General features: G+C 39.3%; 1 protein-coding gene and 1 long non-coding RNA gene across 2 annotated transcripts in view; one reads left to right on the top strand and one right to left on the bottom strand.

The window, feature by feature from the left end:
- Positions 1 to 1,284: 1,284 nt before the first annotated feature.
- The window catches only part of ARHGEF38 (Rho guanine nucleotide exchange factor 38), a 36,370-nt gene continuing 14,173 nt past the window's right edge, over positions 1,285 to 23,481 (bottom strand). The window contains exons 4-14 of the mRNA XM_085325629.1: positions 20,021 to 20,168; positions 17,061 to 17,078; positions 12,096 to 12,295; positions 11,436 to 11,569; positions 9,640 to 9,744; positions 8,446 to 8,568; positions 5,726 to 6,046; positions 3,840 to 3,980; positions 2,718 to 2,916; positions 2,303 to 2,562; positions 1,285 to 1,489 (exon numbers count right to left, since the gene is read on the bottom strand). Coding sequence (XP_085181755.1) covers positions 1,304 to 1,489; positions 2,303 to 2,562; positions 2,718 to 2,916; positions 3,840 to 3,980; positions 5,726 to 6,046; positions 8,446 to 8,568; positions 9,640 to 9,744; positions 11,436 to 11,569; positions 12,096 to 12,295; positions 17,061 to 17,078; positions 20,021 to 20,168 — 1,835 coding nt within the window. The 3' untranslated portion in view covers positions 1,285 to 1,303. The remainder of the gene's footprint in view (positions 1,490 to 2,302; positions 2,563 to 2,717; positions 2,917 to 3,839; positions 3,981 to 5,725; positions 6,047 to 8,445; positions 8,569 to 9,639; positions 9,745 to 11,435; positions 11,570 to 12,095; positions 12,296 to 17,060; positions 17,079 to 20,020; positions 20,169 to 23,481) is intronic.
- LOC146583989 (uncharacterized) lies at positions 2,910 to 7,677 on the top strand. The gene is made up of 4 exons (XR_014898297.1): positions 2,910 to 3,994; positions 4,785 to 4,913; positions 7,247 to 7,304; positions 7,566 to 7,677. It is a non-coding gene; the product is annotated as an uncharacterized LOC146583989 (long non-coding RNA).

Here is a 23,481-nt window from a genome sequence, read left to right as displayed (position 1 = left end):
CACTGCAGTCAGTGAACCTAAACAGCTAATACTTGATATCACATCCTACCTCAGGCTTCTGCATTTTCCTATGCTCATTGAAGATACAGTGTGAACTCCTTTAACTTTTTAAATAACATTAACAGTTTTGAAGGTACTTTAGTAGAATACAGGCCTTGACTCTGAATCCAATGAACAGTAAATCAACTCATCAATACATTCTTCACTGTTCCATCTAATGCCAGGCACTTTGGGGAATGAGAATGATGATTTTGCCCGGAAGAGAGATCTTGACACATCTTGAGTCCTGCTTATTCACTAGACACTATGATCTCTGTACCTGACGTAAGAAATCAGATAGGCAGTAAATATTTATGGAATAGCACTACCTGATTCTTTTTTTTCCTTCTTTTTTTAAGCATAGGCTTTTCAAGTTTAATAACACAAGTTCTGTTTCAGTACACATATCTTGCAGTGTAAAGCAGTTAGTGTGGAGATGTTTTTCAATCCTGATAAACGTTCGTGTTCCCACAAACTATTTCCTATGATATGAAATAATTGTGGGTTTTTTTTTTTTTTTTTTTTGATCTGTAACTTCCTTATTCTACAGTATCTATTTCTTTTGTGGACTCCTCTTCACTCTCCTCCCTTCCCTCCCCCCACATATTTCCATATTTAACTAAATGTACCCTCTTCCCTGAGACCAACCACTGGTATCAAAGTACTCTGCATATTTTAAGTTATAAAGTGTGAAATGTTCTTTACAAAAATGAAGCCCTTTTTCTTTTCAAAGTCCAGAAAAGAAGGTTCATTACAAAAGTGACTGAAGATAGAAACAGATTTCCAAAAGTTCAAGTTTTGAGAAGGGTCTGTGTTGACCAAGATAGAGGTTCAGGAACGATTTGGTCTGAACTACAGAATCTCTGAAGACAGAATTTATCCTTTTTTAAGGTTAATTTTTCTTCATCTTGAATATTATTTGCTAAATACCATGGAAGAAAAACATACGTTTAGATGTGATTTGTATTTGTAGGTTGACTTTTGATGTAGGCACTGTTTGACAAARGAGAAAACTATGGGGTAATGAAAAAGCAAGCTCTTCAGGACATTAATCAGAATCAGTCTTCCTGTTAAATGATTTCTCCCTTGGGTCTTGACAAGTTGATGGCTTTCAGAGAATGGAAGTTCTCAGTATCATCTCTGTGCTGTACCTGATACCATGGCTTCTGTCAATCACTTGCRAGTTTTCCTTGCTTGCTGAAAACCATAGTAGATTATTATTCTGTCTACTTCAGAGAAACTGGCTCAATGGACCATTCTGTTCCTAAGCRTATGTCATCTTCCCAAGGTAATTAGACGGTACATATCCTTTCCGACCTTCGGCTTCTGCTAGCCACCATTCTTTATTGCCACTCARGTCAGAAAAACGAAGTATCCTAACCCTCTGGTACTCCTGAAGACTGAGTTCCTGATCATTTCTTGCTTGAAATGCATAAACAGCATAAAATGTCTGAAAAAGGAAAAAAAAAAATCTGAATCCAGAAATGTAACCACATCTCACCCTATCCTTGTATATTAGTATGAATCATGTATATACAAAATGTGTAATAATATATACAAACCRATGATAATTACATGCTTTGTAACAGCTATACGGAGTTCAAATAACAGGGCCAAAAAAGAAAATAAAAAGTAAAATTGGAGAATCTCCATGTGAAGAAACAAGCCAAGCTCTGTGAGGCACCATCAAAAGAACACACTAAACTAATAAAAATTTCACATCAAATGTCAGCAAGCTTGGAGTGCTGACCTGAGCATTGACAGTAAAGTTTCATCAAGGAGAACCACCTTTCCTAGAGCTCCTATACTTAAATGTGGCAACTGTTAACATGAATCCTTCAAGCCATCTTCTTAGCTGCAAAATATCCTATCTGGAAACAATAAAAACACAGGTCAGTTCTATACCTTGCTGATTAGCATTGCCACAGCTTTCTCATCAAAGGTAAGTGGAAAACCCCAGAACTTAGATATTTCTGAGGCCCCCACTTCACTGGAGAGCCTTGAGGTATTGTATGTRTGCAGCTGTATTTTCTGTAAGATAGAACTGTGATTTACAGTWTAACTCTGATTATCTTTTCCCACCTTGTAGCTATTTAAGAAACCCAAAGAATAGCAGAGGATAATCTGGTCGTACTGACAGGTTAGCAGAAGCCTTTTGCAGTGTAAAGCCATTTAAATGTAAACCATTTAAATTCTAAGTAGTATAATTTTGGATTTGAAATAGGAAAAACAAAAAGACAGGCACAGTATATATCACACTTACATGCTGATCATCCATATCTGGAATACTATCAGTCTCTGTCCCATTACTTGTGGGATTTTTGCAGAAGTTAATAGGAGATGAGTTGCTGTCACTCATACTATGTCCTGGGCTTCTTACACTGCTGTCAGTGGTGGGCCGTGAAGAGACAAAGAGGCTGATATCAAAATCATCATCACAGAAACTGTTTTCTGCTACATCCTTCTGCATCTTGGCTGGGTTGTAAGGCTTCAGGAAGGAGGAATACACATACCCTTTAAGGACTAGATATCAGAATAGGAGAGAAAAATAAACATTTCAAAACCAACCATTTCATGCAGCTGTCAGTATGACAGAAGCAAACAGATGGGGCCAGAATGAAAAGAAATCAATAGCCCAAAGAAAAGCTGTTATTGGGATGTTTGTGTAAATAACTTACTTCCTGTGTCAACAAGCCATCTGCTTGTACTTCCAAAGGGGTCCTTTTGCTCCACAACAGCCACCAGTTCTCCTTCATGTAAATCAATATCAAATTCCTGCGTGGCATTGCATTTGCGCTTCGCCTGATACAGGAGTTCTGTGTTGTATGTAGACAACAGCTTGGATCTGTGGTCTTCTGTTTGATGTGAGGTTTCGAGCTGAAAAGAAAGAAATTCACTGGCAATAATTCTGAGGCCATTTCTAGAGCAATAAGGATGCATAAAAGAAACTAGTGTATACTGCATGTGGCCATAGGCTCTATATTTTTTATATAAAGATCAAGGAATTACTTAAACAACTATAAAAAAATCAGTGGTCTCTGAATGGTCTTCTATTTGTATGAAATTACCTTGCTATGTAAGGTGAGATACTATTAACTGCTTTAAGCACATCCAGTCAGTTTGCTTAGAGGGCAAAGAGGGAGGTGCTGCACACCAGAGTGACTGTAACACACTGGCAAGAGCATCTGTGCCTTATTGATGCTAAAAGGAATCCTACAGCTTCCTTGCTTGCTCCAGTAAATCTGCATCTGAGTTTTTATTTTACTATAAACTAGACTCCTAAAAGCTTTGGAGTGTCTAATTAGATTGGAAACTAGGCGCACACACATTTCCTGGTGGGTTTTGTGCATCTCCTGATCTGTGTGTATGTGTACATGTAGATATGTGTGTTTTATATATGTGTGTATGTGTAACTATACACACAAAACTCATGAAGTATCATAGCTGAAAAASAGAAGCAAGAAGTTGTTAATCAAAAGATTAAGATGCACAGTAAGACTATTTAAAAAGAGAAGAAATTGGACATTGCATGTACACTCTTACAGTTAACATGCTTAAAGGATCTGTGACCTAAGGATTGTCAGTGATGATTTCAAGTCAAGTTTTAAGATACTAACATGAAAAAGAGMGTGGAAAACTTTCAGAAATTACTAGCAAATGGAAAAGCTTCATTCTAACAACCCAATTCAGGTTCCCAATGAAGGGACCAAACACAAACCCCTAGGTGGCATAAACCAGATTTGTTTCAAAAGTGATTAAAAGCGGATGCTTCATACACGATTCAAAAGTATGACACAAACCATAGCTGGGACGGGCTTCTTTTTTTCCAAACTCAGTTTTCTCTCAATAAAGGTTGCACTGCTGTTTTCTTTTACAAAATTCAGCTTGTGAATTTCCTCCATCAGCTGATTCTGCACTTCACAGATGCTTGAGGAAGACAGCTGCAAACACAAAGGTGGGTTAGATCTCACGAACAAGATGGTAAGGAGATTTCAGAGAGCAGATTTGGTGTAACGGGCTGAACACTAGGAGTGAGGAGATCTGACAAGTTACTATTATTTCCTGCAGAACCCATATAGTGCTAGACATGAGACAGAAAGAAAAGAGTGAAAGATCCTTGCTTAAAAAATTTATAATGATTACTATTAGATTAACAGAACACAGTGATTTAACTTAAATCATTAAAAAATATTCCAAATGATGTTGAAAATGATGAAAGAGTGATTAAAATGAAGACTAGTGATGAAACAGTGATGAGAAATGATGAAAATGAACAGCCTTGTAGTTATGCTACTGAGTCACAAGCAAATGTGCATCCAAGCAGTTATCACAGTGGCCAAAGTGCCATAAGGCTTGGTGTAACTTGCCTTACAGCTGTGTACTTACGAAACTGTGCGCTGCTACCAGGTCGAAGATAGTTGAAATTAGTTGGTTAGCTGAAGTTCTGTCTGTGGCACTAAATAAGTGCTTTCAGCCTATGCCTAACCAGAAATGTATTTGCTAGTATAAATAGAAAATAATAATAATAATTGTRTAGGCAAATCCCCCTGAAAACAATGCTGATACAACAGTTTCCAAAACATACAATGTTTTACACATTGTAACCCATGTAGCATGTGTAATGCAATATGTAACACATACAAATTATAGGGATGCAATTTCTTCATGCAAGAAAAGCCCTCATTTTCCCATTAAACGGTGCGCTCCATGTTTTGATCCTGACCTTGCTTTCTTAATTTTTTCAGCTACAAGCGACTGTAAAGTGCTGTGCGCAACTGCTGCTGGAAAGGAATACTCCACAAGACCTAACTACAATGTGTTTCATATGTAGAGTCTTGTCCAGTCACAGTCACCTAAATGTGGCTCCATTTCAGGTGAGTGGGCTTGCAGTTGTGAAGGCAGCCTTACAGCTATGTTTTTCAGAGGGTTCAGCTCTTCCAGGAAAAAATAAAACAAAACTGAAATGTTGTGAGATTTTCACACAAATTGGCAAAGAATAGTTTCTTAACATGAATCTTAACATCACGGTTATGGTATGTAGAAAGAATTGGTTGGAGGAACTAATGTCCTCTGCAGCTAAGGCAGGCACCTTTGGTACCTTTGGCTACATTGATCAGTGAAATGACTTGAACTTTCTAAAAATGCCAGTACAGCCAAAGCTATTCCTTAATGCCTAGAGAGTCTGCAGGAGCTTCTGAGGGATACTTGGGTTTAAAAGCAAATTGCTTCTCACAGAAATTATTTCATCAGATCTTCTCCTAACCCACTTCTGCTCTGCAGTGTTCTGTGTGACTCTACAGGTATAGCAGTAGCACGAGAGTCCATGCACTTTCTTGAAATTTTCTTCCTGTATTTTCTATGCTGCTCATGGCAGACCCAAAGAAGACTAAAATGTTAGCAATGTCTCCTTTTTGCTTTACTGTAATGTTCTCACTATTAATTTCACTGCAATAGCTGGAGCAGCTTCACTAGGATCATTCTAAGCAAAAAAAAATGAAGGCTGGCAAAACTTAAGAGCTGAATTTGTAAAGTATAAAAAAAACCCAAAACCTGACAGTGCTCAGAAGAAAAAAAAAGGAAAGGAAAACAGGCTTGTTTGTAGGCGTGTGTTCTAAGTATCTCTAGCCAAATCATACAGAAAGAAAAAAGACAAACATAGAGCTCCATCCACTTCTAGTGTCCTTACTGGAACAGGCACCACCACAGCAGAATTTGATTGAAGTGCTGTGCACATAATGTTTCTGAGGAGGGTAATGAAGCAATGCAGGCAGTTCAACACAATCTTCTTGGCTGCTCTGTTGAATATCTGAAGTTCTTCAACTAGCTGTGCATTTAGAGCCTCATARTCTTTCTTTGCCAGGTCCAGTTCTTCTGCTGTTGACCTTTGAAGGTAGCTGTTGTAGTCCAACAACTTGTCGTAGCGTTTCTGGATGAGCTTCTGTGGGCCTGGAAACAAGGCCTGTAGAGCTGAGAGAGGAGCCAAAATGAGCTTGTCGAATTGAACCACCTGGAAAGGTATAAAACAAACATACRTATTATTTCATTCATACATTTTTTATTCATGCAGTAACAGGTTAATCCTGATAGCAGCCYAGCCAACAATCTGTTATTAACACTTCACAAGCATTACTGTCAGACACAGCCTCAAGCATGGTCTAGCATGAGTTGGAAACTCCTTCATAACGTTGCAAAAGAGAGGCAAAAGTTCTGCAGCTAAAAGTGTCTGATAATGGTAATGGTCCCTCAGAGCATGTAGCCTACAGTACCGCCATCAGTGTGTTACCACTGAGGAAAAACTGAGGCAAGGATTGGTGAAGTGCTCTAGTGAACTATGAGAACTGAAACTAGAGGGTAGACGAACATGTTTTTAGTGCCTGAGCCAGCCACTGACTTCATAGTGTGATGTTCCAATGAAACTGGGATTTGCATAATTATCAGGGACCATGCCAAGATAAAGTCTAGAGGCAATGAAGTCTTTTAAATGGCATTCTTCCTTTTTAATGAGATCAAAGTGTTCTGTTTTTTTTCTTCTGGAAACAGCTGTAACTCAAGTCCTGTTCAAGCAAATGCACAGACCATCACTTGAGTTTGATTAAAATACGCTATGCCTGTTTCTTTTTTTTTTTTTTTTTTTTTATCTATAGTAATCAACAAATTAGGTACCTAGTAAAAGAAAAAAATCTTTCGCAGATCTTTGCGTTAGTCTTAACAGACTAATATTGCATGAAATAAGTTTTATTTTTGTAGGTCACTTGTTCAAATATAGCACAAGCTTGTGATGAGTGAAATTCTGTCCTGTTAAGGCTCTGGGATTTTCTATATGAAATGAATTGCCAGGCTGAGTCTGAGAATAAAAAAGTGGCATCCCTCTCCCCTCCATGATACACCACAGAGTTGGGCACATCATCAGAAGTGCTCTCCCAAGGCATCTCCCAAGAAGATGAGCACTGACTAGGTATTTTCCATTATATTTCCACTTAAAAAACTGGGCTGTGTTTAGTAAAGCAATTTTGGTACATTAAGAAAACAGTTCTTCAAAGTGCTGGTCCTGATTTGTGGAAGAGAAGAGGCTATTGTGGATTTTAGCCCTCAAATAGTCCCTGAAAGAGGAGAAGAGACAAAGGATTCATTATTAACACATGCACAAAGGAAAAAATGCCTTAAGCTGGGCCCATTGCTGAGTTCTCCATTGATAACATCTTTTCAGGAAAAGATGCAAAGACCACCATGGACTGTTCATTGAGAACATCTGCTCATTATGCAAGGTAAGGACAAAAGTTTTCTTTTTTTTAATCTTCTGCATAAAACAGACTGTTGTAAATCATAAAAGTAAATAGAAAATAAGTAAAAATAAACATGGCTAATAACAATGTCCCCTGTTAAAAAATACAATTTAAAATGTTTTTTAGAAAGTATATGAGCTTTCAGGCCAATTGGGTCATGGGCCAGTAACGGGTACAAAGTTTTTTTATTGAGAAACATTTTCTATTTTATTTATTGTGGAATTTCTTCTGCTTTTTCTGAAGCTTCTACAAAGGAGGATGTCTTCCATAGTGGATGTGGTCACCACTGCAGTRATAGAGGAATTGCTTTTCTGCACTTTATAGATTCATTCATTTTAAAGAAAATGTCTTTTGATTATTGAGATTAATTTTGGAGATTTTTCTTAAATACTGAAAARCTTTAAAGGAAAAGAAATGCAACATCCTATTTCTCCATCACTATCTGGGAGGATGTGGTCTGTCAAAGATCCTTTGTTTTTTTTTGGCAGTCGCTCTTCTGTTTGTTGGAAAGGATTAAGTGGTTCCAGTTTAGACTCTACAGGCCTAAGAAAGTACAAGAAAAGCTCCATCTCTATATATGTCCAGCTTGAGCAGCTGTTTGAAGAAGCAGCCGATGCTATTTTGAAGATACACTTTATTCTAGTTTGGTAGAACCAGGTCTTAAAGTTAATTTGGGCCCTGAAAGTGAGACACTACTTGAAAAACTATTACATATAAATGTTTTTATTGGTTTTTAAAAAAAATTTATGGGCTATATTCAGATTTTAAAAGCTTTAATTCTATGAAGGGTAGGAACATATCTGAAAAAGGTTTCATAGATATATGATTCTAGGAGCTAATAGCTTATGAGTACAACAAAGATCCCTCTCTAAAACTGAGTGTTGGTAACAAAACTAGCAAAAGCAGATTTCTGCTCCAAACTGAATTTTATCTCATTTTGTGTAGAAACTCAACTGACCTCCCCCATCTTTCCCTATGGATTCCTAAGGGTTTMTTTTTTTTGTTTGTTTGTTTGTTTTGTTTTGTTTTTTTGCTCTTTTCTGTTCTGAATCTTCCCCACATACAAATACATTTTCTCACACATACAGATAGCTGTGTAACATTGGATATTACATAAACTTACAAGGTTTCCACAGAGATTTCCAGTGTTATTCAGTTTATTTGAACTGTCGTTGACTTCATCTTCTTTATCTTGCAAAACTTCTTGAAGCCCAGTTATATTCTGTGCAGCCAGATGTATGGAATCCTAAATGAGAAGCTGGTATGAAGATGAAAATGTACTAGGATTTCTTTAATATACTGCATTCACTCATGCAGGCACTGCAATAATATTGATGAAATCAGAAATAATTTMCATCTCTGGTATCCATTTGGTTATCAATGCAATTTCTAATCATTGTGTGTTTGCTGTGGTATTTTCTTGTGTTCTATTTTCCACATAAACTATTTAAGAATAATATTGTTAGCGTTCAGCTGAAAAAAAAAAGTATCCCTAAAACTAATGAGCTTCCACTTAAAGTTAGTTACTCTTCAGCAAGCAGCCAGCTCAAGACTCGCACAGCCTCAAAGGCCTATTTTGGAAGATTAAGTAGGACAAAGTGGTACATTTCACTTACAATGAATTTTAACCTTAATGAAGGGTGCATCCCTTTGAATAACAAACTGCCAACACCCTCACAGTCAACACATCTGTTGGGTGAGCACACAGGACTTCCCTTGTTTGCCAAACCAAACAAGGTGTGTTTGTGATAAGCTGTGGTCAGCTGGCTAGGGATCTTACCTACCTCGCAAACAAATTTCAAGTCCAGCCTGGGCACACTTACGCTTTGAAGGACCTTGTGCATTCTACAAAGTTGGTAACTCATCCATGAGAGGGAGAAGTTGGTAAGTCACAAGCCAAACCATGTTTTCCAAGAGGGGGATAAGTGAAGACATTTACAGCACTTTCATCTGTAAATCTAATGCTATCCCTTAACTCAACATAGCAAGAGGATGAAGGGAGGAAACTTCAGTCCAGTACATATTTTAGAACATAGTAATTCATGTAGCTGCCACTCATTTCTGCACTTTTTAATGAGAAGTAGTTGTGCTCTACTTCAGCACAGGTGCATGACCTGTATGGTGGCTATGTACCGTGATCTAAAGTAACAACTGTGCCAYCAGTTCTGCAATGGAGCATAAACACAGTTTGTTTGCTACACATTGTAATGCAAACAGGCCTGCTTATTATTAGTTTGGTAACCAGTGGCAGAAACATGTGTTAAACTGGTTATGGACCTAGTTTGTGGCCACAGATTTCATAAAAGCATGCACCCACCTGTAGATGTTGTGAGGAGAATGAAATGTTCTTCACGCAGAATTTCACGATCTTTTCTAAACTTCGAAACAGCTTTTCCTCCTTATTAAAAGTCTGATCTTTCACCTAAAATAGATGTTTGCACTATTACTTTGGCAGCACAAAGGAGTCTTGCTAATGAAAGAAATGCCCACAGCTTTGCTGGAAACATCTAAAGCCTTCCCTGAACTCCTCCCTTTGAAGACAGAACAGATTGATTCTCTAATTCTCTCAAAATGAACTACTCAAGTTTCAATCCAAGAAAAGTTGAGGGCACTGGGTTGCATGACAGATATCTTAATTTTTGCCAAGCCTGATGGCAGTAGGGAGTTATAAGCACATCTGCGTCAGTAAAACCCTTCATTTGCTATATATTGTTGCCCCATTTGGAGAAATAACAGTARAAATATAAGACTTCTATTCCTGTCATAGCATTGCTTCCTGAGTGCTATTTATGTGGATACTGGGGAGATTTCCCTCCGGCAGGCTGTAGGTGGTGCTGCTACCTCTAGAGCAATGCCTGCTCTCTAGCTAGTGAATGGGGTGGTTTTACATTTTTATGCTATCTGAAGAATCCCTGAAAATACGTTTATATCTGCCTACTTTTTACTTGAAGAACATGAGAAACCTCAAGGTTGGTTTTCAGTGGTTTTGCTGTAAGGGTCACAGCGTGTCTCGGAGATGTGAATTGTGAGCTTTCTCAGTCTCTACAGAGGATGGAGGGCTGAATCTTTAACAGATGTATCTTATTTCAGAAGTCATTTGTAAATGTTTGCAAATGGAATTCGCAAGCTTTAAAATATTTTTAAAAATCCAAACAAGCAGAAAACAAAGACTTATAAAGGAATGAAAAAAAAAAACATATCTCATCTCAATCAAATGTAGCTCCACGATTGTCTCTGATTTTATACTCTTGTCAGTGTTACAGTCTGCCATGGAGTTTGGTGGGAAAACCAAGGAAAATACCAGAATTTCCACTGTACAAATAAATGAACAGAAAAAATGAATGTGGGTAGCTTGCGTCAGAGAAAGGGGGAAACCACTGATAGAGAACAAAACAGGAAAAAACAACGCAAATCTTGAAAGGTTACATCTAGAAAGACAAGTGACCTTGCATAATCAACTATCTTGTGCAGTGAGGTGCACCAGATATCATTTTTAAGGTCAACTATAATTGATTTTCTTTGAGATTAGATTTAAGATATTCTGAAAATGTTTATCCTGACAGGTTTTGAATTACAACCTCAAAATTATGAAGGAGCATTTTATTTTGGGGCACCCATTAGATCTAGCACAGAGAGTTCTTTGTGTCTGGTAGTTTTGACAGTTACAGGTCCTTACACATGTAGAGGCAAACTCGTTGTTTTAACTAATCAGAAGATAAGTAAGTATTACTGATTTTCCCTGGTGGATTCAGGACCTGAATGTTATGATGCAGAGTAAGATGAACTGAACATGTTTTCAGCACCAACAATAATCATTGCCAGTCTGACCACAAATAGCTGATCTCAGGATGAGTTTCCTAAAACTACTGGTCACTGCCTTTCTGTTGAAGATGTCTCAGAAATTCTTAGAAACAAAAGAAAAGGTGGAAAACACATTACGTTATTCTCYACTTCAATCACAATGATCTTTTCTGCTTTCTTTGACACTCAGACAATGATTTTGTAAATGATGCAAAAAAAGCAAAACCCCAAATCTATTTCCAAAACGTGAAAAAAAAACTTTGTGCAAAACCAGAACTGTCAATGCAAATGTGCAATTGGATGAGTAAGTACCTGAGGTTCTCCCCCTGTCAGTAATTTCAGATGGCTGGTGACCCTCTTGGATTTCTTGCTAATGGAGTGAATATTCAGTCGGGAAAACTTTTCTTTAAGGGATTCATCATCATCATTCCTCTTATACTTCAGTACTGCAGACAGAAAATTTCATGACACTAATAATCTGTATTCGCAGGGCCTTTCACAGAGTCGGGCACACAAATATGAAACCATTTGAGATCAGACACTTTGATGTCACTTGCTGTAATCTTGTGTGAAAATGCCTGAGACGATGAAAACCTTGTTATCAATCCTTGCCTTGGGAAGAGTGAGTTAAAGCTTCAACGTGGCAAATCTGCAAGAAAAATCGCTACCATTGTGTCTTAATTATTATTTGTGTTTGCAACTGCATTACTGACAATTAATGTGGATATAACACAGATTCTGTCTTATTTTTCATTTTTATGGAGTCTGTGTCCCCTGCGAAATAACATAGCTGGCGCTATGGGGACATGCAGCATCAAGGCATCTATTTACCTTCTTAAAGACCAGCCTATTGCACAGTGTAAGTAGCACCCAGCAAAACTGCTCTGGTAATATGACTGAAGCTGAAACTTCTCTTGTAATCATCAGCCAAAATCTACAGAGAGAGAGGAATTCACTGTACTTTTTTCTTACCTAAGTCTTTCCTCCTTTTGAGTTCATTGATGTTCATATTAATGTTTTTCGTAGCAAAAAGGGCATCTTGTAGTGCCTTGTGGTCAGGGTGAGAAGCAGGTGTTGAATTCAAGAGTTCACAGAGTAACAGGGGATATTTCATCACCCGTTGTACTGGTTTGATCATCAGGGATCCCATGTCCATTAGATTTGACTTTCCTCTGTAATTTATACAAAAAGTAATTGTCACATAAGGAGAAACTCCTTGAAGACAAAAACTTCTTATTATTTCTCTCTAGTCATTGAAGCTGTTGCCTTTTATATTCTTCAGTTGAGCTTTCAGCTACACGAAATACCAAAACCAGAGCACTGCTTTGCGCTGAGTCATGGAGATGCATTTACCACTTATGTCAAAAGTGAGACACATCTGTCAGGGAACATGGGCAGTTGTAAATTAAACCATCCTCTCGCCCCCTCAGTGAGACAAGTCTGAATTTTCTCTATTTTCAGCAATTTGCCAGACTCTTGCTTAGACATTACCTCTGAAATTGTCCCACTTGGTCTGAGGGGGTGTGTATGGTACAACTTACATACCACAACACCAAAGAAGGGAGATGTAGGTGGAAAAACAAATAATGGGAAGTTTGAGAAACACATGTAAGTGGAGGTGTAAGTAGTAGCTATTACAYCCTGCTCTGGCCCCTCAACCTTATGTCTCCTCGTTGTAACTGAGATGCCCATGTGCTGCTGCATCCCTTCTCACAACACCTCTCAGCTTGCCACTGTGACCCCAGTAGATTTGCTCTCTTTTACCTGCTATATTTCTCTACTGGATTCCAGTAGATTATATCTAATGATGGCTGAATTTCCAAAGTATACTGGATTTGGTTTCGAGGAACGCTGAACGTATAGGTTGTTTACCTAGGCTTGATCCAGCCAGCTGGAAGTCRCTTTAAGCAAAGGCAAAGTAGGCAGTTGCCTAGAGAGGCAGAAAGATGAAGGCAGCGAAACTGTAGCTTCCCGCATGGACACAGGGACTCTCTGTGGTTCAGGCAYGATCCCCGCTGGCTCAGGACTGGCAGCAGAGCAGCTTCCCGGGGCACCAAGTCCTACGYGACTCAGGCCAACAGGGCCACCTGAGCTCTCTAGCCCCCATGCAAAGTGCTTATCAGCCCACTGCATTTACGCTCCAGACCTATTCTGAGTAAGGCTTTGTTCATGCTCTCCTGGTTTTAAGAAGAGAGGTTGTGCAATTTGCAGGCCAGTTCTTCCAAGTCTGGAAGAACACACGGAAAGAGGGCAAGAGTAGCCACGTGCATTTTCATTTCCATCCCTGTGGCTGGTAGAAACATACTGTTTTGACAGAACAGGTAGCACCAGATGGCCAAGCCCTAGGGCCAGGGCTGGCTGTTACTGAGACTGTGGTTTAGTTTTTRCCCAGGGGAAGTTGTTCTGCCGCTGTGGTACATTACTGAATTTTGCCACCTTTAAGGGTGAGGACAAACACACTTTTTTTGTATTTATGCCTGGGATAACAAAATTAAATGTTACTGGGGAGCTTCGAACTAGCCCTACTAAAATGCTCAGGTTTCTTCATCTTTTTCTTCTATGCTGTAAAGCCAAGCCCTAAACAGCAGCTGTTCACAGCCTGCACCTATCTCTTTTTGCAGGCTTTGCACAATTTGTTCCTCTTGGCAGCACAGCGACAGAACGGTCTGTTGTCTCTCCTCATCACAGCACTCTCCTGAGCAAACTGGAGAATGCTCTGCCACCAGTGCTGGGGTGAACCGCATGTGACTCACAGACCTCCCCTTTGAAACTGAGAGTGAGAAGTGTGAAGTGTGAAGGACAGTAAGGCAGACGAAAGCTTTCCATTTGCATGCCTGAAAAGGCAATCCTGAAGAGAAAAAGGTTGTCCGAGATTAAGTTCAGGCAAGGTAATGCTAAGGAAAGAAGGATTTCTAAACATGGAAAGATACGGAAATAATACGATATAGAAGTGCAAAAAACGTTGAGCATCCATTTGATTTTGCAGGCTGCTATCTATTGTTTTGTACAGCAGAAGGAGTAAAAGGGGCGGGGGGAAGGCTTTCATTCCCACTAACATATACATATATGAAAAATAGCAAGCCAGTCCTCACTGCTGACTAATTAACTAACAATTTGAATGCCTTTGAGAAGAGGCATCTGCATATTTAAACCATCTCTTTCTCACAAAGGCATTATCTGTAAAATTTCTGCATGGAAAAAACTAACAGTAGATGCCTTTTAAAGCTTGTTGATGTCCCCAAACTTTCTCCTCATTTCAATACTCCTCCTTTCCCCTGTATCCGACATTAAATATAGAGAACTATTTTCCCCTCTTCCAGCTTCTGGCAGCAATAATGAAAAAAAAAATCTTAACTTGTTATTGTTTTCTCTGAAAAGCCCCATGAATGCAAATCTATAAAAGCTGCCTCATGAATGGAAAAATCTTCAAGTGTCTTCTCTTTATATAGTTGCACTTTGGACAGCTGCCCAAGTGATAAACAGCCCTCTGTTCGCATATCTGCATGACACAGTCTAGCAATATGGTTTGAAAGATAGTAGGTTTGTTATAAGATAATGACTCCCTGGGGGCACTAAATGCCACAGAGTTCAACTCATCTAATTCTCCCCAGCAAGATTATCTGATGATAACCACTCTCCCTAGATTAGTCCTGTTTCTAATACGCCCCATCACAACACCCAGCAGCCTGGCAAAACGTGGCCTTGCCACACAACTGAAACAGATGTGTAACGGCTTGTGACATCTATTGTGCAGAAAATCAAGTTGATAATTCATTTGCAACGCTACTTCAGCCACCCCGCCTTATCATGAGTTTAGCAAGTATTCTAGGCCATAAGTAGTTGTACTAATCTCATTGCAAATTATTACTCTGCAGCTCTGCAGCAATGTAGCTGTCTTAACTGCAGTGAGCTTCAGAGCATACTCTTTCTTCCTCCATGCAACAAAACAAGGTCTYAAATAGAAAAAGAATCGTACCTGTTTAGAAAACCCATTGTTGCAAGCTGTGCAGAGACAGGTGATTCAATATTTGGTTTCACATTATCTCCTTATCTCACCGGTAGTTCCAGTAGAGAACATGATAGCCAGTATGAGGTAACGGGGCTGAGGCTGGTATCATATTCCACTTGGCAGTTTTGGAACTGTGTACATGCATCATAGGTTGCAACACGATTTAAAGACTTAGGCTTTGTGGTTTACTGTGTGTGAGTCAAGTCCATTTTAGCACAAAACATGTAGGAGAAATAATTTACTGTGCCATATGATTCTCATGCAATCCCAGGGAATTCACTGAGGCTGCACAGCTGTAAATCCAAGCAGGATTTAACCTATCCAGTTGACAGCAAAGGGCAACATTGCTTGGTATTTATGTAATTGTTTTCTTTATTGTGCTTGAATGTAAAGGGATCTGGGACCAGTGACATCACACATGGGTTGGGTGAGCTATGTTCTACTTTCTGGTTCAACATTAACCAGATTTTTAGGCATGGTCCTGCCCAATGGCTGCTGAGATTCCCCAACTTCTAAACTGATTTGCAGGAGATGGCATTTCTGAGTGCCTTGCTGTTCAGACAGGGACACAAATGCCACCATGCTGTGTGAGATAGCCAAGCTCAGGCAGGGTTACTCAGCTAAACCTAGCTGCTTGCACTCTACGCAGCTTTGCCACCTTTGACAGACCACGGCTTAGGGAATCRTGTAAACTCAGCAAGTTGTGTCCTAGACTCTGTCAGCAACTGTTTGAAGGAGATAACTCGGCATTCATTTCTGATAGRGTTACGCAAGTCAAAGCAGCCACTCTCGTGCTATTTCTATGTGTGTTGCTGTCTCACATGATCTTATGGTTATTTTCTACACATCTGTGTCYCTCTTAAAGCCCCAGCTGCCTGAGAGAAGGAAATATCCAAGAATCTTCTTTTTCAAAATCCTGTACAAAAAGCCTTGTTTCTTATCATTGAATGAAGCTTGAAAACCCTAACTTTGGAGGTCCAAAATGCAATCCTTCAGTGTCTTTTTAAGAATTAAGATTGTTTTTACACTGATCTCATTTTTTGTGTGTGACTGATTGACAGATTAAYAATTTTTCTGACCTTACAGGTGTTCCTCTTCTATCCATGGGAAGCACACCTGCTCCTCTTTTCTTTCTTAACATTTCTGCCTGGGATTGTAATAATTGTCGTCAGTTCAGCTAACCCTTTCTTTGACCTCTAYGCAGGTAACTTCTAGATTTGTTGCATTTCAATGATGCTGACCTGCTGGATGTCCAGAAACTGCAGCCTCGATATTAACTCTCCTTTATGACTTTTCAAAAATGCGACATTTGGCTCAGAAGTCCCTTACCACAACTTTACTGGAGGCTGGGTAAGCACTCTGGCAAAGTGTTGCTATAAGCTTATTCTCTTCTGATATTCTTCCAGCCACTGTCATGGACAATATCCTGGGAAAGAGGGACTTCTTAGAAGCTTAGGGCTACAGAAGGGTCATCACTTTAGGAAGAGCTTTACATGCAAGCCTAATGTATGTTGAGCAGGTTTACAAAGGCCTGTGCAAAATTATTTAAGAGCACCTGGATTTCAAAGACCTCACTAGATTGTTGTGAAGCATTCCTGAGAACTTCAGAACTCTCTGAGCACATTTAATAGACAACAAGGTGATAATGAAGGGCTCTGAATAGGTTGGCAAGCAGATTAGATAGCTTCATAAAGCACAAGTTTTGGAGGATGCAGCAAAGGTGGTGCAGTGGTAATTAGAAAATCAGACAGTTACAGAAATTAAAACTGGAAGCCCTTATCACTTATGTCCTGGAGAAATCTATGGATTATGCTGAAACAAAATGCTTGTGTTCTTAACATTTCCAAAGGTACAGTTCTAAGCATATTTAAGATAATTTGAAGATATTTAAAAGATAATTTTACATCTGAAAAATGCATAGTACTTACTCTTCCTCGTATATCTTTCTGCAAAAGGAGAAAAACAAAACATATATTAGCTTTCTCCTAAAAAGATTTATACCAATCACAGGCCAGATTCCTAGATACACTTCAGTGACACAGAGCAGCCATAACTGGCCAGTTTAGTTAGGTTTATGGCTCCTATGTGTCAACAGAACTGCACAAAACAGCCAGAGGGTACCAGTGAATCTGGCCCTATGTCTTTTTGAAAAGACAGCCCAAATGAAAAAGGATTGTCAGGAACCTGGCTTTAGTTACCCTTCGCCCAACAGTATTAAAACATGTTATTCTTATACAGCTAAAATTTTTAGGCTTTATAAACATTTCCGTCTATTTTATTTAAATAGAAATGTATTTCTAAATGAGATAGAATGCATTTAAGCCTTTTAGGATACAGATTCAATGATGATATTAAGTTTTTTTTTGTAGGATGCACATCAGCTGAAACCTCYATATAATTCAATGGTGTTTATATATGTATTGAAACAGCAGGGAGATACAGCTGTAGTTTCGAAACACTCAGACATGCACAAAGAATATTTTCTTTATGATAGGATTAAACTTGGAGAAGATCATCTAAATGCATGGGAACCAAAATGTCATCCCACCACTATATTAGACTTCTGGTATTAAGTCCTGACATCACATTGTCAGCCACTGCTATCTGATTGCCTCCACTAATGCCTCCTTTTCCCACTATGGGCTAACTGAGCATCTGGAAGCTAGTGCTTTCATTGCTTCTGCACTGTCGGCTCTGGAAGTGCTTGTGCCATCCCTCTACCCTTTTAATAGTTGACCGAGCTACTTCAGACTGAAAGCAGAGCAGGTAGTTGCCAGCATCCTTTCATTTTTTACCAGCTGCATTTCTTTGGCTAAGCTAGCAAACAACATCCCCAGCTTGCATAATAACTGCTGAAACATGGGATTCTACCAAACTGTTTTTTACACATGTCTCCAAGGCAGACACCTACATTTGGGGAAGTAATTTCTCCCCTTCGATCAGCAGAAAGAATAGGAATCTAAGCCTGGCTAATTAAATCTGATTTGCCTGTACAGGTGTGCAGAGTGCCACTCTCAAGCTGCTCCTAATACAGAAGTCATTCTTAACATGGTAGGTGTGGCTTAGCTGAGGAAGAGAAGCCCACAGTAATGTCAGCCCATTTTCGCTTTTTAAAAATGTGACAATATTCTTCCCAAGGGAAAAAATATTTAAGAAGTAAACATTGTTCAAGAGCAGCAGTCAGTGGCCCCTGAATACATTATATCTCACCACCATCAGTCCATAACTGATTTGGTAAGATTGCTGCATAAATTTCCTCYTAAGATATGTATTCTCTAATCAGTAGTAACAGGTTTAGATAACCACAGCTCCACATTTGAATGTGTACTTTCAGGCTTAACATTTCAATTGGTTGCAATTTTTAGCCACTGTGAAAAAAACACAATATATTACGTGTAATGGTGTTTTTTCCCATGGGTTCCTGTTCGAAGGCTAATAGGAAAGAACAAGATAAAAAAGGCTTCATTGTAAGGTAGTTTTTGTCACTTCCTGCTCGCSAAGGCTACAATGGCTCAGCAGAAAATACCCTTTCTATTCTCAAATCCAAGCTGTGRTATTGGAACAGGAGCTTCTCTTACTGGCTCTAGAATTGAAGTGGCAACATCCACCCTAACGTGTACACAGATGCTATCTTTTAACCTTATTTCCTTCCATGGTCTCTTGCCTCAGCAGTAGGGATGAGTGACTGACAGTTGCAGCTTCTCTTGATTAGCTGGAAAAAAATATTGTAGGAGTCAGCAACTGAAACACTCCTTTAGGGGAGATACCTGGCCATCCATTAGCCTGAAGCCTGAGTTTGTCTGAAAATCTATTTCTTTCAACTTCCAGGGTAGCTAAAGCCTAAACATCCTGCACATATACATCATTATGTATTTAATACCTAGATATGTTGCACAAAAAGCCTTATTTTCAACACAACTGGTCTTCTAAGGAAACATTTCTCTTTTGATTTGTTAATATTTTTCTCTATCACTATTTCCAGATTTCATTCAGATATATTTCCTATGTCCTAAGTCTTGCCACCTCTCTACATACTGATCATTAGCTGAAGTATAGTTGAAATGTCTGTTATTGATAGACACACCATTAATGAAGTATTTGCGATGGTTTTACATCTCTCCTGGAAACGTGCAGCATGGGCCTCTTCTAGAGTTTGACTTTTGATCTGAAAGGCAGCAGTCTGCTCACTCTTAACAGTTCTGTGCTACATTTCTGAGAAAATGAGGGGGAAAGGGAATTTGCAGGTGGGAGCAGAAGCACTYTGTGGAAAAGGTGAGGTAGTTCACATGACTGGGTTCAGGAAGAAGTCACACTGGAGGAAAGATCCATTACTTAGCTGCACTCCAGTTTTCAACAGGATTTTTCTATGGAGCTGGAGGTAAAGAAACGAAGCAAATGCTGCTGTCTGGACATGACAGCTTCGTTAAACACCAGTCACTTTTAGATATCCCCATCACGAGGATCCAGCACTGCAATAACTCTAAATCCCTGGGGCCCTACAGTATAGCTGGGGCATAGAAACACCATCACATATTATTTTATTTCAAACAATAGGATTGCTGAAAATAGGGGCAGTATGTTTCCTAGGATCTGGGCAAGGTGTTCCCAATAGCCCATTATATGATGCAGCATTTTTTTTGCCAGTATGGGGCACTGAAGCTAAGGGAACAGAAGCCTTTCTTGTGCTATTTTGGGCCATCTTAGAGCGAAAGAAATCTAATCATGGCCCCTGGCTTGTCATCTTTTCATGAAAGCAGCATAAGCCAGAGCTCCCAGAAAGCCTCATAAAACTCTGGATTTACAGGGGACCTTTCATCTACATCCATTTAAAATGTTCCCTGCCAAGCAACTGACTATGGACGGAAATCATCATTTGAAAAGATCTTACTTTAAGGACTGTACACAGTGTCTTAAATGCTGCTTCAGTTCTTCATCCTTTTCATAGGATTCCAGCATGGTGTGTGCATCATCGTGGCGACAGCAGTAGATTTTATATGTGTCTTCTAGTGGGCCTTTAATCTGCAAGAACACTTCCCCTGTTAAAGAGAAAAACAAAGCGTGTCAAGCCAGACAACAGCATCTCAGAAGGAGTTTTATTATTCCACCASATTAGCCGTGAGCTAAAAAAGGCTGGTTTCCACTTTACTTTCCTTAGAAATGATCTTGTGTGTTTATGTGCATTATTTATTACATGCATTTCTCAGCTGCTCATCTTTGTCATAGCTGGGCGCCATTATATCAGTGTTAATGTACAAAAAAAATCCCTCAGGAAAAGGGACAAAATCTCCGTACCCTGCACCCCYTCATACACAACCCCCTAATTCAATGCCCCAGCTTAATGCCTCTTATATGAAAACCAAACAGTAGGGCTTAACCCTTAAAGAGTGAGCATTTTTTTCTTCTGGGCTGTAAGCATGTTAATTTTCCTTTTGAGTTTTTTTCAACTGAACGTGAACTTAAGTGAGTTATAAGAGGAATAACGACTCCATCTCCCATTAGCCATTTCACTTTTATAATCTGTTTTGCAGAATCCTGAAATGACAATTGTTATGGCCTAGAATAGAGGGGGGTGTTCACATGACAGAGGAACTACCTCCACCTGTCCCCTAATTAAATAAAACCACTGTGGATTACAGCCCTTTTTATTCACTATTTAGGTTTATATACAATTAAAAGGGGGAAAGCTTTTACATTTCTGGTCCTCTACAACACCATTTTTTCTTCAGAGAACAGTTGGGATTTTTAGAGGCACTAAAGTAGTAATATACCCATTTTCTATTTAATTCTGGTGCCTAATTCTCTCAGCCTAAAATTCTGGTGCTGGTTTCTGTGTATGTAAGAAATATTATGCGAGCGGAAAAGACACGCTTCATCTCCTTGCTGAGATATTCATTCTTAAACCCATACATAAGAGTACCCTGATCAACATCCTTGGAAATGCATATAATAAACAGCAACAACAATGAAAGCTACTGTCTCAAGCACGTCCTGAAAAAATGCATCTGTGCAGTGACCAGTTAGATGTTTTCCAAATATTCCTGTTGAGTTATAGCAATGATTATTAAAGTTAAAAGCCGAACACCACGTTAATTGGGAGCTCTCTATTCATTCACGGAGTGAGCACAAAGCTGTCAGGCATCCTGCATGTTTCATCCTGACCAGAGTGGGCTGTTTCATAATACATTGCATTGAACTGCTCTGTCTTAAAGTGAAAAATGGTTCAGTTACCACAGTAACACAGCTCTGGGTTTTTTCCCCTAGCAGCGAAGGTTAACTGGGCTGTCTAATGCACGTTGGTTTCAAGGTGTGAAAAAGGGAACAACAATGACTGAGCTAAGACCATGCAAGGTCGGAAGAGAATCAGCATCCTACAGTCAAATATTCTCCAGCTGCCTTCATCTCTGGCTTCTGCATCTCATGCTAAATGCTAATGCTGACTGCTAAAAACACACGCTGCATCCCGACTTTCCCATGAACTCGCTATACAGGCCTCTAATAACCAACACTGTAAGGGAAATTATAACAGTCTTTCCTGTGATTCTGCTCCCTTGGGGCCTGATTTTCAGAGATGCTGAGTTCTTACAGTTTTCACTGACTTCAGCAGGAGTTAGTGAAACTTCTGAGTGGTTAGTATGGCCCTCAGTATGCTAATCTCTCTCGAGAGGTTATATTTTCTGTAGCAAAAATGCAAACTATAGACTTACTGTGCATTTCAGTGTATGCTAGAGGCTGAAAATTGTCATCCTCTCCTCCAGAATGAAGGAGCTGAGCAATATCTCTACATTACTGCATTGTCCCGTAATGGCAAATATTTTCATTGATGCTAAATGATGAGAAAAATGGTGTACTGATTTCATAGACAGGTCATTTTAAGAACAGCCATATTTCTTAAGCCTAAAGCTCTTCTTGGTCCCAAGCCCTGTGGCCTGAATCAGCTGAGCTTTGCGCATATCACTGCAGGAGCTTGCTATATGGACCAAAAATGGATTGTATTTGGGCAGGTTTAAACATACTCTGAATCTTTTGCACACTGATGAATCCAGCTTTGCCTGATGCCTATTCTTGAGTGTGATGGTCAGACAGTCTTGAAGACAAAACCCTAGGAAGAAGGCTTGAGCAACAGCAACAGTTTCTCCCTATGGCTTCCAATGGTGCTTTCTGTTTCRACAGCAGTGGGAGACAGAGAAAGGAGGAGTCAAATACAGGATAAGATCTAAACCATTGTATTCCTCCACATACAGTGACTAAAACAGAGAGGAAAATAAAGTGAGAGAGAACTGGAAAGAGCAATTTTATCTCTGCTGTGTATAGCTTTAAAAGACCAAACAACACAAGAGATGTGTCTACTTTAGCATTTCAGCTCAGATAAGGAGAGTGCTCTCAGTAATCCCTGTTTCCCACGCCTCGCTTGCACCATGGAACAGTTGGACACACAAACTGGATTTTTTGAGGGTGRCAATTACCAGAAAATGCACTCCAAAAGCATATCTTATGCCCAGGCTAAAGCTAATCTGAAGTAAACCCCCTAAAATGTGTAGTATGCACATCAGGTCCTTAGCACCAACTGTTTTGCTTTGCACATCTGCTCGTGTTGGATCCCACTACTTGTTAATATGGACATAGCCTAAGATGCACAGAGCGTACCTCAACCTCACCATGCCTAGGATACCTTCCAAAAGTAGATTTTTCAATGAAAGATGTTTAAATACTATAAACCATTTAGAATATGATGGATACGTTAAATAGATTCTCATCAGCCCACTTTTTCCAGAGACTGTCTTTAACAATCTTTACAGTGACTGTGAGGATCCTGAAGACAAAACAACCGTCTCCTACACTTTCAGGGGATGACAAATTTACTGACTTACTGTTTATAGTGATGCAGTCATTCTCCCTGCTTTTGTCTTAATCTTTAGAAGAACTGCTCACACCTTATTCTCACACCTTATTTTCCAGTTTCTTTCTTTGTCATAATTTAGACAACTCTCTGATCCAAAATCCCATGCATTTTCATGGCTCCTTGACTGATTCTGGAGAAACTCACCCTAACCAACTGATGAAATTGTCTGTCTTCTGGATGTGGCAGGGAACTAAAAGGATGATTCCCTTTGCTGTGAAGAAAGCCACTTCCTGCTAGAATAGAACATTGCTTATTAAGGGTATGACTCATCATGATGCACTTTCATTGAAATACCGCCAAACACCACAGTCTCATCAAACTACGTTAAGCTGTTGCCTTGGCAAACCAGATTGAGATGTGCTAGGATTAATACTTTCACCAAGCCTCACATACTTCAAAATTATATTTCTTAGTCAAATAGCAACTGACAGTTTTTTGCTCCATTGTTT

The sequence above is a fragment of the Rhea americana genome, unplaced genomic scaffold (genome assembly GCF_003343005.1).
Source record: "Rhea americana isolate MKP2758 unplaced genomic scaffold, rheAme1 scaffold_99, whole genome shotgun sequence".
In the NCBI taxonomy this organism is placed as follows: domain Eukaryota; kingdom Metazoa; phylum Chordata; class Aves; order Rheiformes; family Rheidae; genus Rhea; species Rhea americana.
Note: the sequence above shows the minus strand (reverse complement) of the source record. Positions and strands in the feature narration are given on the sequence as shown.